Source organism: Halichoerus grypus, chromosome 1 (genome assembly GCF_964656455.1).
Source record: "Halichoerus grypus chromosome 1, mHalGry1.hap1.1, whole genome shotgun sequence".
Classification (NCBI taxonomy): Eukaryota; Metazoa; Chordata; class Mammalia; order Carnivora; family Phocidae; genus Halichoerus; species Halichoerus grypus.
The window spans coordinates 204,726,857-204,742,701 of NC_135712.1; the positions used below are offsets into that span (position 1 = coordinate 204,726,857).

The 15,845-nt window shown below is 49.4% G+C and overlaps 1 protein-coding gene across 17 annotated transcripts in view; it reads left to right on the forward strand.

Annotated features, from left to right (window-relative positions):
* EPS15L1 (epidermal growth factor receptor pathway substrate 15 like 1) overlaps positions 1-15,845 on the forward strand; it is a 95,856-nt gene that overhangs the window by 58,071 nt on the left and 21,940 nt on the right. For all 17 annotated transcript variants that reach the window (XM_036095373.2, XM_036095375.2, XM_036095389.2 and 14 more), the window contains 5 exons: positions 3,150-3,273; positions 4,259-4,309; positions 5,421-5,557; positions 10,025-10,085; positions 11,008-11,090. In XM_036095373.2, the coding sequence (XP_035951266.1) occupies positions 3,150-3,273; positions 4,259-4,309; positions 5,421-5,557; positions 10,025-10,085; positions 11,008-11,090 (456 nt within the window). The remainder of the gene's footprint in view (positions 1-3,149; positions 3,274-4,258; positions 4,310-5,420; positions 5,558-10,024; positions 10,086-11,007; positions 11,091-15,845) is intronic.

Here is a 15,845-nt window from a genome sequence, read left to right on the forward strand (position 1 = left end):
TCATTCATCTTGTAAGCAGGGCAAAGTTTACATGATAGTCAACTCATCCTGGAATGTCGATGTCAGATATGTTACATAGAAACTTGCAACCAGTGTCTGAAAGAAAAACTATATTTATCTTGTTGTACAAATACAGTTTTTAAAGCATTTTTCGGTTTGTTTCCTTTTCTTAATAAATACCTCGAAGAGGGCTTTTTGTTTACTCTTGAATATTTCGAGACTGCTTCACAGAGCTCTTTGTTCTCTTTGAGGTGGGTGAAAGTGAGGGGTTTAGTCCCCTGAGAGTAGTATAACCAGAGAGGTGCATCTAGAACTTTCTAAGGCTGGACAGTTCTATTAAAGTTACTAACTTTAGTGTTAAGCTCATAACTATATTACTTTATCCAAGAGACTGATGCTTCTTAAAGCCAAATTTATTTCTGGTCTTTCATCTGATGATGATAATACTGGCTTCTTGCCCTTGAAGACAGCACCCAACCAACCTGTCTAGTAGACAGAAGGTAATAAATCATACTGGACTTAAGCCTCGCCAAGAACTCATCATTGGGTTGTCTATTGCATCCAGCCCCACTGGCATGCTGGAGCCATATTTTCTTGGCTCTCCAGAGCTGATTATTAAATAGGAATTTTGTAACCTGATTGTAGAACTTTTGGTAACTTGGATTCAGCCACGGTGGGAGTATTTACACCATGGGAACTGGCAGAATCTGCCAATCAGGGCTTTTTTTTTTTTTCCTTCAGAGAGCTGGTTCACCAGCACACCACTGCCCAGCCCCCATCTAAAGGGAAGGAAAGTCACAGTAACTCCTTTCAGAGTTGTCACATCTATTTCTTAACAAGTGCAGAACTTAACACTAGTTCCTGAACTCTGTGTTCGAGGTATTTTACCTCTGTCTTTCGCCCTGGTGCTTGTCTGCTGTACTTGGGTCTCCCAAGTGGCAGCTGACTCAGTTCTCACTGACAAGCGGTCAGTGGATGGTGGAGTTTATGGCATCTGTGCACCAGGGGAAATCTCATTTTCTGCTCCGAATCCGTGAAATAAAATCAGAACCACTGGTGGTTACCTTACGTACATGAATTCTCCTGGGGTCTCTTTAGGCTTCTCCTTTGAAGGGGAGGGAGCGATTGCTGCCTTAGGCAAATAACTGCTCCTGAGAAAGAGATGGCAGACCTGACTTTCAGGTCAGGGGGCTCGCAGCCAGAGCCCCTAGAATCACAGTCTCCTCTCTGCCATCACCCCCTCTTATTTGGCAGGGTTCCAAGTGGTGATCGAAAACATTAAAAGAAAAAAAAAAACCCCACCAACTTGTAAACCAGTGCTATTAAACACTAAATAGAAGCTTCCAGTCTGAGACTGAGGTGTCATTCTTAATGCACACCCGTGTCCAGGTCATCATCTCTCTCCATTCTTCTGGAACAGATACATTCCTTTCCCCATGGTACAGTGTGAGAGGTTGATTTTCCATCTTGGCCTCCCAGCTTCTTTAGATTAGGACTTCTCCTTCATATTTATCTGTGTCAGAGAGCCCCATCAGACGCTTGCTGGGTGCATGCGTCGTGCAGGTGTTAGCACCATGCTGTCCTTAACGAACCGCACGCTTCTGCCAGACGCAGAGCTTGCAGACATCTGTACTTACTTGCCTAAGAACCTGCTTGGTTTCCCCACCTTGGGAAGCCCTGTGGTTGGAGGCTGCAGATAATCTTTCCCAGGTAAGAAAAGTCTTCCCATTGGCCCAGTGCCTCTGAGAGCCATCCTGCTTCCCAAAGTCAGCCAGCCCAGAGTGCTAGGAGCCTAGTCAGGAATCTTCCTTTGACGTCATTGCCCTGTAACCATTGTCTGTATTTTTACGGAAGCCCCAGCTCTTTAATTATTTGGCTTTGGAATAATGGATGTTTGCCAGCCCCACGGGTGCCGACACATCTGCCAGATTCAGTGAGGATGTTGTGCTTTTTCATATCACAGTGAAACCTTCATGTTTTCACTGAGGGTGTGTCTTTATTAACCAAAATACACTCACTGTTTCTAAACGAAGTGCATTGTTCCTGTGTAGATTATACCCCCCCACCAACATTTGGGCCATTTTCAACTATAAAAATGTGCTCTTCAAAAGCAAATCTTTTTTTTTTTTTTTTCCTTCTGGTTTAAACATGCTTGTTTGTTTCTAGAAATAAGCACTTTTTAAAAAACATGCACAGTGCGAAGTGTATATGCTCTAGTAGTTCTAACTGCATAAGCAACTCATTTCCTCCCAGGATGTAAATAGCCTGCATGTTTCTTGGTGTGGAAAGAGCATTTTTAAAAATGCCCACATAGGTAGACGTTCTGTGAAAAAAAGATGATTGAGGGAGGCCACACTTTTGAACGAGACCCATGCTGTCGTTGTTGAATGGCTTTGTTAGGTTTTCTTTTTGACATTTCCAAAAATACCACTGTTTTCTGACTTAGTGATTTTTTTTTTTTAAGCAGAATTTCTAATTGTGAGAAAATACACATAACATAGAATTGACCATCTGAACCATGCCTCAGTATATTCACACTGTGTAACTAAACTCCAGAGCGTTTTCATACCCACTAAACACTCGCTCCTCGTCCTGCTTCCCCAGCCCCTGGCACCCACCGCTCTACTTTCTGTCTCTGAATCTGACTCCTCTAGGGACCTCATATAAAGTGACACTGTCACACAGCATTTGTCTTTTCGTGACTGGCTTGTTTCACTCAGCATAATGTCCTCAAGGGTCAATAATATTTCCTTATATTTCTACATACTACACCCAGTATATCTGTTCGTCTGTCAGCGGACGTTTGTTTGGGTTGCGTCCACTCAATTTTTAAATAAACTTTCAGTTTGCAAGAGTGGTGGACTTACAGGAAAACTTAAAGGGAGTACAGAAAGTTCCCACATACCCCACACCCAGCTTCCCCTATCATTAATACCTTGTCCCTGCGAATGAACATTTGTCACTGCGAATAAACTAGTGTCGACACGTCACTATGAACCAACGTCCACATTTCTTTGATGATTTTTTAATCGTTCTCTGTAAGGTCCCACTGCTTGAAGGAGAAATATGCAAGTTGGGTAGGGAATTCTGCACTTTGCTTTAAATTTGAAATAATAAAATTCCTGTCCTGTCTCTTCACAAAATTATAGGACGATCCTTTCAAAAATAAAGCCTTGTTATTTAGCAACAATGCCCAAGAATTGCATCCGGATCCTTTCCAGGCCGAAGACCCGTTCAAATCCGACCCATTTAAAGGAGCTGATCCCTTCAAAGGTATCTCGCCCGGTGCCCACTTCGTCATCAGAGGGCTGTTTACTTTGTGCCGTTTAGAACTGTCTGATGACTAGAATGGTTGCAAGATAGGCACCTTCTGGAATGGAGAGGGAAGGTAATCCTTGGAGCCTCCTGGGCTACCTGAGTGTTTCGCTTCAGCCGGTTCACTACAGAACTGAGGCATTGGCGTGTGGTGGAAGAGCTCAGCTCCCAGCTCCCAGCTCCCAGCGAGGTGCCCACATTCAAGGGCAGCTGGCTCCGCCCTTAACCTCTGCACACCTCGGTTCCCAGCCTCCAGAAGGGGTGGTAAATTCTCCCTCGCTCTCCTGGTGGGATCAATAAGACAATCAGATGTAGTCATGATTATGAAACTACCCAGTGAAGGACAGATCCCCACGTAAGTCTAAGGTCTTCATGTGACACATTTACCCAGAGCCACACGTGAGTCGAGAATAACCAGGAAGACTTCTACGAACAAGTTTTCCTCGGTTTCCCTGTTTTTTTTCAGAGCAGGAAGCCTGAAAGCCTTCCAGGAAGGGTATCTGTATGTTCCCGAGCGAAGTGCTGGGGCGGGGAGAGGGCAGTGGGGGTGCCTTTCCAGTGTCAGATGTGGGATCGAAGGTTCGCAGGTCCAAGAGAGGAATCGGGCAGCTCCTGAAGCTTGGATGTGTGGAGCTCATCATCGCTCCGGGGCTGCCTGTGGGTTGAGGACTGGGGCAGCCCTGGGGTCCTGTGTTATCGTACCAGGGGGAGGTGAGAGGGAGATGAGATACAAGCGTAAAGCATGGCAGAGAAAGAGAGGAGTGAATTCTGGCTCACTCCACGTTTTCCCCGCCTCCAGCCCATGTTGAGCAGCCAACAATACCTCATTTCATCTTGAACACCCCAACTAAGAAAAGCCACCTCGGCCAGTGGCCGCTCCCACTTGGATATGCCAGAGTCCTTTCTGCCATAGAGCTAAACGTCCCTCTCTCCTCTAACCTAGGTGACCCATTCCAGAATGACCCCTTCGCAGAACAACAGACAGCTTCAGCAGGTAAAAGCCTTTGTTGAAAAGACTTTTTGTTTTTTCGTGGACTCGTCCTCAGACTCTTTCCATTCCTAGTTCAAGTTGAAGGAAATGGAAAAGCAGCCTGTCTGCCAGGCCTCCTACGACAGGGCAGCAGGGGAGCTTAGTTTCTGAGGAAGCCTGGCAGCGACATTACCCTTCCCTTCACCGACGGGTGCCCCTTCTTGCCGACCTCACAGCGTGAAGAGAAGCAGAACTAGAAAAGGAGCTCCCAGTGGCCGGGCGATTTTTCAGACCTGCCCACGGCAGCTTGGTCCTGTGGTAGCATCAGGGGGCCCCGTGTAGCGCCTTCCCGCAGCGGGGCTTCGGTCTACACATGCCAGAGGCGGCCGCGGTACCGGGAAGCACGGCCATCTGCACTGCACGAAAGCCTAGTGTCTCGTTCCCTGCTGGTGACAGCGGCTTTGCCCCGTGTCCATTCACCATGCCTGCACCCCGCATTCCAGGGGACTGAGCACACCGTGGGTATGGTGGTGCGATCATGCTGCCTGTTTATCTACTTCTGTATTTTTTTACTGAGGTGAAATTCATACAACACAGAATTCACCATTTTAAAGTGACAATTCAGTGGCATTTGGTACATTCATAATGTACAGACACCACCTCTGTGTAGTTCTAGAACATTGCCGTGCCCTAAACGGAAGCCTCATCCCCATGAGCAGTCACGCCCCTTTCCCCCTCCCCCAGCCCCTGGCAACCACCAGTCTGCTTTCTGTCTCTGGATTTATCCATGTTTTTATTATTAAAATCAGCTTTGTTGGGAGGTATAATTTACACACAACAAAATTCACCAATTTTAAGTGTGTAATTAGATAAGTTTGGGTAAATGTGTGCAGTTGTGTGAGATCGAGAACACCTCCATTGTCCCAGAAGGTTCCCTTGTGCCTCCTACCCCCAACCCCCAGGCCCCTGGCAACCACTGACCTGCTTTCTGTCATTATGGTTTTTCCCTTTTGTAGAATTTCATATAAAATGGCGTCAGTCAGCTATGTGTTTTTACATTTGGGTTCTTCCATGAAGCATAATGTTGTTTATTCATAGGGGCATGTTTTTATTCACTTTCCAAAACACCCTCTAGATCCATTTGGAGGGGATCCTTTCAAAGAAAGTGACCCATTCCGTGGCTCTGCGCCTGATGACTTCTTTAAGAAACAGACAAAGAATGACCCGTTTACCTCAGACCCATTCACGAAAAACCCTTCCTTACCCTCAAAGGTGAGTGACCCCGGGGATGCGTAGGTGCTGTGTGTGTGCCCGGTGCTTGTCCCTGTGAGGCTCGTCCCGTGACTCAGGTTGTCACATTCAGTGGGCCAGTGAGCCCATGTCTGGATGGCTTGGGTCCCGAATAGCTCTCTTTTTCTCTGTTCCTTTCTGTGCCCCTGTCACTTCAGCTCAGGCCCACCGGGTGGCTTCTCTGTTCTACCTCCTGCCCCCACTGCTGCCCCGTCTCCCAGCAAAACTGAAATGAAAGAAAGCATCACATGCTCCACACGGCCGCCCTGCCATCTTCCTGGCAGCACTGAATGTGTGAGGCATTCACATGCCCCTCTCCATCCCTGGCATCTAGCAAACCGTGTGTGTTGCATGGTGTTAGGCCCAGTGCACTGCACAAAAAAGGGACTCTGTGATTGAACAGAGAATCCTCGTGTCTAGTGGGGGCGGTGTATAGCCTTCCTTCATGTTCCAGGCTGCATCTCTCCCTCCGCCCCTCAGATTTCCTCTTCTCCACGGACCTCTTGGTCTGTCGCACTAGACCCAGAGCTCCTTGAGGGCAAGGATTAATTTGTAACATTTCTGTTGATAGACCTGTTGCGGGATACCCCTTTGGTTTCTGCTACTGGTCTATGTGTGTGATCTGTGTTCTTACTCTCTGTTGATCAATTTTGTTGAGCTTGTCCATGAACCAGCTTTTGGTTCTGTGAATTTCCTCTCCTGTTTGCTTCCATTTCACTGATTGCTGCTTTTTATTTTCTTCCTCCTATTTATTTTGGGTTAGTACTTGCTCTTCCATTTCTAACATCTTAAGATTCAACCTTAGGTCACTGACTTTAGACCATCTTTTTTAATATAAATATTTTAAAACTACACATTTTTTTTTTTTTTTTTTTTTTTAAGATCTTATTTATTTGCGAGAGAGAGAATGAGAGACAGAGAGCATGAGAGGGAGGAGGGTCAGAGGGAGAAGCAGACTCCCTGCTGAGCAGGGAGCCCGATGTGGGACTCGATCCTGGGACTCCAGGATCATGACCTGAGCCGAAGGCAGTTGCTTAACCAACTGAGCCACCCAGGCGCCCTAAAACTACACATTTCACCCTAAGCACTACTTAGCTGCATTCCACACATTTTCATGTGTTGTATCTTCATTGTGCTTTAGTTTGAGATATTTTCTAGTTTCCCTTGTGATTTCTCTGTTGAAGCATGGATTATTTAAAGTATTGTTTTGTTTCCAGATATTCTTTCCTTCCTTTACATATCTTATAATACTGATTTTTAATTAAATCTGTTATTAGAGAACATATTTTGTATGTTTGCAGTCCTTTTAAATTTATTGATACCCATGTTATGGTTCGTGTTGGTGTCCATACATGTGCAGTTGATGAGAATGCTGGTCTGCAGTTGCTGGGTGTCCTGTTCTGTCAATGCCAGTTATGTCAGTGTGGCTGATGGTTCCGATCGTTTGTTCCTTACTGTTTTTGTTTGCTTGTTGTGTAGCTCTACCACTGTACCCATCGCTGAGAGAGGAATGTTAAAGTCTGTGATTGTGGAATTGTCTGTGTCCCTGTTAATTCCATCAAGTTTTGCTTCATGTGTTTTGAAGCTCTCTCCGGTGCCTACACATTTGTGCTTCTTGTATCAGCCTGATGCAGTGACCTTTTTATCATTATAAAAGCTTCCTTTTTTCCTCTGGCGATATCTCTGTCTTGAGATCTGTTTTATCACATATTGAAATAGCCTTCCTCCATTCTTCTTATGCTTATTCTTTGCCCGCTATATCTTTTTTTCATCCATTTACTTTCAGTCTACCTGGGTCTTTATACACAAAGGGTTTTTTATAGCGAGCATATAGTTGGGACTGCTTTTCTCTCCGGCCTGGAAATCTTGGCCTTCAAAATAGAGTGTCTAGTCCATTAACATTTAATGCAGTTGTTGATACGGTTAGATTTAAATCTACCATTTTATTATTTCCTTGCTTTTTATCCCCTGTGTTTTGTTCCTCTGTTCCCTCTCTGCCACCTTTTAGATTATTTGAATGTTTTCTAGAATTCCATTTTCTAGTATTTGTTGGCTTCTTTTAACTATACCTATTTCTATTATTTTTGGAGGTTGCTTTAGGGATTACCGTATACACCCTTAACTTTTCATAGGCTACTTGGAGTTAATATTATATCACTTCATGTAAAATGTAGAGAACTTGCAACCATATGGGTCCAGTTGTCCATCTCCTCCCCAGTCAGCAGTGTCTTCTCTTATGTTCTAGCTGTCATATGAATATAATATATCTAAATATGCCATAAACTCCCTAAGACCATCTTGCTTTAATCCATTGTATGTGTCTAAAAGAGATTTTTTTTTTAAGATTTATTTATTTATTTGACAGAGACACAGCGAGAGAGGGAACACAAGCAGGGGGAGTGGGAGAGGGAGAAGCAGGCTTCCCGTGGACCAGGGAGCCCGATGCGGGGCTCAATCCCAGGACCCTGGGATCATGACCTGAGCTGAAGGCAGACACTTAACCGAGTGAGCTACCCAGGCGCCCCTAAAAGAAATGTTAAAAGGGAAAAAGGCAGTCTCTTTGTTTTTACCCATATATTTGCCATTTCTGATGTCCTCATTCCTTTCTCAAGATCTTATTTACCCTCATGATCCTTTTCCTTAAGCCTGAAGAACTTTCTTTGGCATTTCTTATAATACAGGTCTACTTTGTTGTCATTCCCTTTTTTTTTTTAATAAAGATTTTATTTGTTTATTTGTCAGAGGGAGAGAGAGAGAGAGAGAGAGAGAGCACAAGCAGGCGGAGCAGCAGCAGAGGGAGAAGCAGTTTCCCCGCTAAGCAGGGAGCCCGATGCGGGGCTCGATCCCAGGACCCCGGGATCATGACCTGAGCTGAAGGCAGATGCTTAACCAACTGAGCCACCCAGGCGTCCCTTTGTTGTCACTCTTGAAGGGTATTTGTGCCCGATCTCGTATTATTTTTTTTCCTTCCAGCACTTTTAGGATGTTATTCCACTGCCTTCTGGACTCCCTGTCCTTGAGAAGTCCTGAGTCTCTCAGGCGGTTGTCCCCCACCTTAGGTACCATGCTGTTTTTCTCTGGCTGCCTTAGCTCTTTAGCTCTGCTTTTCAGTAGTTTGACTGTGAAGCATATGTGTGTGTGGTTTTCTTTGTATTTAAGTTGTTTGGGGTTTGCTGAGATTCTTAAATCTGTAAATCAGGTCTTTTACCAAACTTGGCAAGTTTTTGGCCATTACTTCCTTAGACATTTTCTTTTTCTACCCTATTCTCTCCTTTCTTTGTGGGATTACAATTACTTTTATATTAGAGGTTTTACTAATGGCTCCACAAGTCCCTGAGACTCTGTTTTCTCTTCATTCTTTTTGTTCTCTTTTTTCTGTAGATTGGGTACTTTCTACTGATCTGTCTTTAGCTTTACTTACTTTTTTCTCGATCATCTGTCGTTTAGCTGACCTAGTGAAGTTTTTATTCTAGATATTGTACTTTTTTCAGTTTTCGAATTTCCATTTGTTTCTTTGTATAGTTTCTATTTTTCTGCTAAGATCTCCTATCCATTCCTCTTTAGTCTATTTTCCTTTACTTCATTGAACACAGTTATTCCTGCTTTAAAGTCATCCTCATCAAAGAATTCCAAAACATCTGGGTCCTCTTGGGACTGGTTCTATTGATTGTCTTTTCCCTTGAGAACTGGCCATGGTTTTTCTGATTCTTGTTATGTTGAATGATTTCAAAACGTATGCTGTGTATTGTGAGTGCTCTGTTGAGGTGCCTGGATACTGGTATATGCCTCCAGAGAGCCCAGATGGTTCTGTTTCAGCAGGCAGTTGACTCGGTGAGGCTCCACTGCAAACTCACTTTCTCTCGCCTGTAGTTGTGTACTTGTGACCTTAGCTGTAGGCTGCGTTCAGTCTCCTCCTGCACGTGGTGCTGGGGTCAGCCCTTGTCTTGGGCAGAGCTTATCATGAAATTTTGGACTCCTGTTCTCTGCCTCTGCTTTCTGGGGCCCTGTCCCTTTCTCTGACTGTGGTTGTCCCAGACTGCCATCCTCTAGTCTTCAGGCCAGAAAGACAGTGAGTTTTCTGTTGAGGTCTAGCCTCCCAAAACCTCAGGTCATAGCTGTCTAGACAGAAGACTCAACTTCGTGCTGTTGGCTCCTGCCAACTTGGAATTCTCGTCCAGTCTTCCTGCTCTGGCTCACTTCTGAGCCTCCAGGTGGTTGCTTATGTTTACTTATTTTTTTGCATTTTGTCCAGAGTTTATAAGTATGCTCTGCAGGAGGGGTTGGTCTGTTGGGATTTTACTCCGCCAGAGTTTAGTTTGAATCACTTTCTCCTCCTCATGGCCGGCACCGGATTCAGTGTACGCAGATGGCAGGGAAGTCTGTGCTTGGATGAATGGCTGGGTGAACGAATGAACTGCTTTTTACTCTTCCCTCTCTCCTTTCACTCAGCTCGACCCCTTTGAATCCAGTGATCCTTTTTCATCTTCCAGTGTCTCCTCAAAAGGATCAGGTGAGACTGATGACTTATTTTCCTTCTGACTCTCCCCCCAGCCAGTGGAAGGAGCCCACCCAGTTCCTGCTTCCGTTTCCAAAGCTGTGTGTCCTCAGAGTTTATGTCATTAATCAGTGGCACCCAGATCCTCACCTGAGGTACTTGGGCCAAAGCCAGCTCCCCCTAGCTGCTCATCTTTCCGCAAAGGAAGATCGGCAGTAGGAATTCAGTCAGTAATAACACCAGTGTTCCTGGTTACTCTTTACTCATTTCTCCGTACAAATCTTTGATTTGTACCTTCAGATCTTTTTCCTAAAAGAATCCAAGTTTGACTGAGGGTCCTGGCTTGTGCATTAAGGGAGGGGGGAGAGTTTGGATTCCCCCTTGCTTTTGGGAACAGGCCCCGCTTGCTTCTGCGGCCTTGCCTAGCAGCTCGTGCTTGTTGGTGATAGAGTTTGGGTTCGTGGGTGGGTTGTATGGGTTATGCAGGCAAGTTGCCCCACCAAAGGAGAAAACCGCACCCGCAGACAAGCTCCCCACATACAAGGTGTGGCTGATGGGTCGCTGCGGACTTGCACCTCCCTCCTTGACCCAGGAGGGCAGCTGGCTGTGCTTCTGCACTTGTCACTCGTTGGCTGACTGTGAACAGCGCTGGCTAGAAGTACCGATATGGGGCACCGTCCCTGTGGCCCTGCTTGAGGCGGCCGTCATGGCGAGAGGCTTCTGGCCAAGCCGCACCAACCACCAGCCAGGGCGGGTTGGGGGCAGGGAGGCCGCCTTGAGGGACCGCATCCAGACGCACAGTCCTGGCAAGCAAATGCTGCCTCCTCGGATGTCGCGTGCCGGGGGCCGGTGACCACCGAGAGGCAGCACCTCCCTCTGCCCCCGGAGGTGTGTCCCTTGAATGCCCTAACTCTGCCTCTGTTGGTGCTACTTGCAGGTCCCTTTGGAACCTTAGACCCCTTCGGAAGCGGGTCCTTCAGTAGTGCTGAGGGCTTTGCCGACTTCAGCCAGATGTCCAAGGTAAACCCCCTCCCACGGAGCACGCGCGCCTCTGCCAGTGTCTTTGTGCCTCTTGTCGTGGTTGTGTCGTGAGCGGCCAGGCGTAATTGTTAGCACCACGTATGTATTTCCCAGCACCCGTCAGACGCTGAAACATGTCCTCACGTGAGATCGTGAGCCGGCAGGCAAGGTCTAGAAGATGCCTGTGCTTGTGATCAGCTCCATTTCCCTTCATCGGAGTGGAACTGCCAGGGCTCTGCATCCCTCCACGAGGCATAAGTGTCACTCCCCCGGTCCTCCTGGTGTCTGTTAGCTGCCAAATCTCAGGCAGTGGAGCTGTGGCTGCACGGGCTCAGAGAAGGTGTTAGGCACAGAGGGCTCAGGAGGGTCACGGGGGGCAGGCCTCGTGTGCAGGCAGCTGAGGCTGGAACTGTCGGCCCCAGGCTGGCAGCCGGGAGGCATCCAGAGAAAGTGGGCCGGTTATGTAAGTGGGAGCTGCCCAACACAACCCGAGAAGGGTTTGGAAAGCGAGGGCTAGGTTCCGTGAACAGAGATACGGGTGGAAAGGGAGCTGTTCAAGACAGATGACATCCCTGAAGTTGTCAGGGTGGGCAGTATCAGTGTGGCTAGAGTGAGGTGAATATAGCCCCAGGTGGTGTTGGGGCCCTGTTGTGAGGAGGGGCTGGGGGAGGTGTGGCTAGAAAGCTAAGTCTTTAACGTAGCTGGACGTCAGTGGATCATGTCCAAAACGGACAGGTCAAGAAATAACAGTAGATGCCCATGATTACGGAGGTAATTCCCAGAAGAAACTGCTAAGAAGTCAAAGATGTCAGCCAGGGTGAGTGGGAGAGGCAGTGATCTGAGGGTTGCTGGTCTTTGTTATAATCTTTAGCGTCCCCTGCTTTTGAGCATGATTACGTATTTCTTCTATAAGTATTAAAGGAAAGCAATGTTAGGTGTGCCCCATGTTGGCCTCTGGGCCCCGTCCCCAGGACCTCCTTGTGCTCCGCTGCTTCTTGGCCGCCCCTCAGGCAGGTGAGGGCCTCGTGGGGCACAGCCTGTGGCCAGTCATGCTTTCTTTACTCACTCCACCGATCTGCAGGATCCACCTGCTCCAGCCCAGGTACCATCGGCATGGGGCGGGGGTGGCCACAGGCAGGAAACAGTCCCCGTCCCTGATCTCACCTCCTCGTTGGGGAGGCTCAGAAGCCAGATGGTGGGGAGGGAGCTGGGGAGGGAGTCTCCGGGGCATGTGGGAGCCGAGCCTCCGCAACAAGGAGTCGCTTGCTTCCTGCCTCCACCAGCCCCTGCTGGGCACCCCCGCCGTGCCAGCTCCTTGGGGCGTCCTGCCTGCTGGCGCCATGCTCACTCAGCCTGATGGGCACACACTTGTCTGGGCACTGAGCACTTGTGGTGAACCCGTGTGTGATTGTGGCGCTCACAGCTTTTGAGATTCTGTTTAGGTTTTCAAAGAAGCACGTGAGCGTACATTGTCAAGGTAGCAAATCCAGCTTCTGGCCAGAGAGAGAATGTTTGCCGGTCGGCTGTCGCGGGAGGGAGCCCAGAGGTGCTGGTGTAGCCGCCTCCCTGGTTCCGGTGCCTAGAGGGAACGAGCCTCCCTCCCCCATATGGAAACGCCGTGACACTGCCGGCCGGGATGCTGTCTGGGCTTGGCCAGAAGGCACCAGGGCAGGAGGTCTGCTCGAACGTTTGCCTGTCGCTTGGTGGCTGTTACACGTGCCCCTGCTCCTCGAGAATGGAGCTGTGCGTCCTCCGCTTCCGTCCCTGCTTAGCAGGCAGGAAATCAACTCCTGAAATCAGGGAACTTGTGCCACACGGTGGCAGCAGTCCCCAAAGGAAGGGGTCTGCATTGTGCTCTCGAGCCAGGAGAGTGGGCCCACTCCCCTCGCCCCTCTCCCTTTGGGAGGCTGGCCCCAGCGGCTGAGCAGGAGAGAGTGGGGGAGAGCTACCAGGGGCCGGGGCTGAGACCAGGTTGAGAGGTGCACTGGTAGAGGCTGCCTGGGCTGGTGGAGGGCTGTGCAGGGCGGCCAGTCTGGAGGGGCTCCGGACAGCGGAATGGCCGCCCCTCTCCCTTCCAGGCCGTCTCTGCGTGTTCTGGGGCTGCAGAGACTCCCTGGAGCCGGGCAGGGCAGTTCAGAGCCTGGCCCTGCCTGTCTTCCTGCCCGTCCTAACCGAACGTGGCGTTTTCCCTCTGATTCGGCTTCCCTCTCCTTGTCCGCGTGTCCCTCGATCAGGCTGCACGCACACGTGCGCTTGTGACTTCAGAGCCCGTGGCCCCTTCCTGTTCGAGGCCCCGGGCGGGATAGAGCTGGACGGGGCTGTGGAAAATTTGTCTCCGGCGCTCCCTTGTTTGGTTTCCACGCTCCTGTCAGCGCCTGATGTCGTGCCACTTGTCCAGCGGAACACCGAGCCCTAACCTTGTAGGTCTTTGTTTTTCCCTTTGGTTCCCTTTCTGTTTTTCAAGAAAAACATCATGTGTATAAATAAAATGCTGAAGGAAATGAAAGTAAAGTGGCAAGAAGGCTTTTTTTTTTTTTTGGCTTCTTGGTTTTATGTTTTTTTTGTGTGTGTGTTTTTTACATCGCCAGCTTTTCCCCATCTGAGTGGGGTGGCAAGGTGATGCACACTGGTGCCCTTTCTTAACTCCACCCTAAATTGAGGTGTCCTCCTCTGCCTGGCAGTGCTGAGTGAAGCTGACAGGCAGCGAGCTGGTTCCAGCAGATTCCTTCAGGAGATTCTTCAGGCTTGCACTCGAAGTAGAGGTCCCCCCATACCTGCAGAGGTTTTTTTTAGACTCTGTCAACCGATCACCTTGCTTTAAGAACAAATTCTGAGCATTTGAGAATAAAAACAAGACTCAAACATAATTATTTCACCCCTGCTCCATGAAAAAAAAGCTATCCCTGCAGTCCTTGGCTGGTTGTCAGGGCCTTTCCAGTCGTTTCTCCAGTGGTGTTTAAAGCCATGCATTCCCATTTAGGGCTGTTTCTTCAAAGTTGAGAGTCATTTCCTTTAAACCAGCTCTTTAAATTGTGAACCCCAAATGTGTTCCTCTTAGAGCTGCTTTTTATAATGGCTTTTCTCTTTTTTTTCTTTCTTTCCCTTTTTTTTTTTTTTCTTTCTGAGCACACTTCGCGCTGTGCCAGCCCAGAGAGCCCCTGCCGGCTTTACTGAAACCCTTCTAAAAATAGCCACTTTCCCTGAAGCTGCAGCCTGAGGAGGAACGAGTCGGGTCCCAGAGGAGGCCTCTTGGGAAACCTGGAGTCATGAAAAGTGGGATTCGGAAATGACGCGGGCTTGGCAGTGTTAGAAGGGCTACAGCTCACAGTCGCGGGGGGAGTGGCCTTTATGGTTGGAGCCCCGTCACACTGGAGCGAGCCCACCGGCTCAGTGGCTTTGAACACAAGAGGGGGGCGGAGAGTCAGCCTGGCCGCCGGACCGTCCTTATGGCTCGTGGTCCGGGCTGCAGCGCGTGGGATAGGTGGACGCTCAGTGGGGTGTGTCCAGAGGGCTCCAGGCGCCACTCTGCACCCCTTCCCCCGAGCTGGTGCGTTCCCGACCCCCGAGACAAAGACTGGGGTCCTTGGGGCAGGGGGGTGGCCTTTTTGCTGGTCACGCCTCCTCTCGACTAAGAAATTGGTTTTGATTCCTGCCTGCTTGTCTCAGGTTGTGCGGGAATCACGTGAGCCCGTGTTCTGGTCTGTGAATGGCAGAGGCAGAAGCAGAACCCATGTGCCCTCCCAGCTCCTTTGCCCACTCCCCCGCCCCCGTTCTTCTTCCCCAAACCGCAGACCCTCAGCCACCATTTTAAAGCTAAGCTGTGGCTCGACACTTCGCCTCTGCTCCCATGCGGTCTCCCTCTGGGGTAGTCTGTGGTTAACAGCCAGCAGCAGGAATGACAGATTGGGAGCTGACGGGCGTCTGCAGATTTTCACAGGCATCTAAAGGAGTTCCGGTCATGTCCACATGCTTGGCATGATAATAATCGTGCCATCTTTGCGCCATGTTGTGGGGGTGCCTGTTGGAGCAGTTTACACATAGACTTGATCGCATTGTTGCGGCAGCCCTAGGGCTACGGTGTGCGGTGCTCACGGTCCTGTCACAGATTCGGAAGCGGAGGCGTGGAGTGGTTCGTAGCGGCGGGGCTTGGACTCCAGACCCTAACCCTGATCCCTGTGCTCTGTAGCCTGGCCAGGCAGAGGTTCCAGAAACTGGAGCTGCAGGATTTTCAGAGACTCCCTGAATCTTGTACCTAAAAGGACAAGTGTCCACAGAGCCCCAAAGAGGGGAGCAGCAGCTGTGGAGGGAGGCGCCTCCTTGCCCTCCTGCGGTTCCGCCAGCCCTAGCTGCCCCTCTTGCTCAGAGCTTCCTGGGGGGCCAGCATGGGCTTGGCAGGGAAATGAGTCTTGCTCATTTGACCCCCGTCGTCCTCGGGGCTTTCTCTGGCCCGCTGACCCCTTGGCCTGCTCTGCCTGGAACAAGGCCCCAGACCTACTTCGAGGGGTGGGCTGCCAGCCACGGAGGGCAGGGCCCAGGAGCCCTGGCCCCGGAGGCAGACAATGTGGGTTCCTACCCTGACTCCACCACTGAGGTGCCGTATGACTGCAGGCTGCATCTCCTCTCCGTGCCTCAGTTTCCCTGTGTGTAAAATGGAAGGGGTTGTTGGGAAGTGAGGTGAGGTCGTCAGCGCAGAGCCAGCATCCTACCCTAGAGGTCCTGGGAGCTGGTAGAGGGGAACCAGGGTACCCAGTGGGA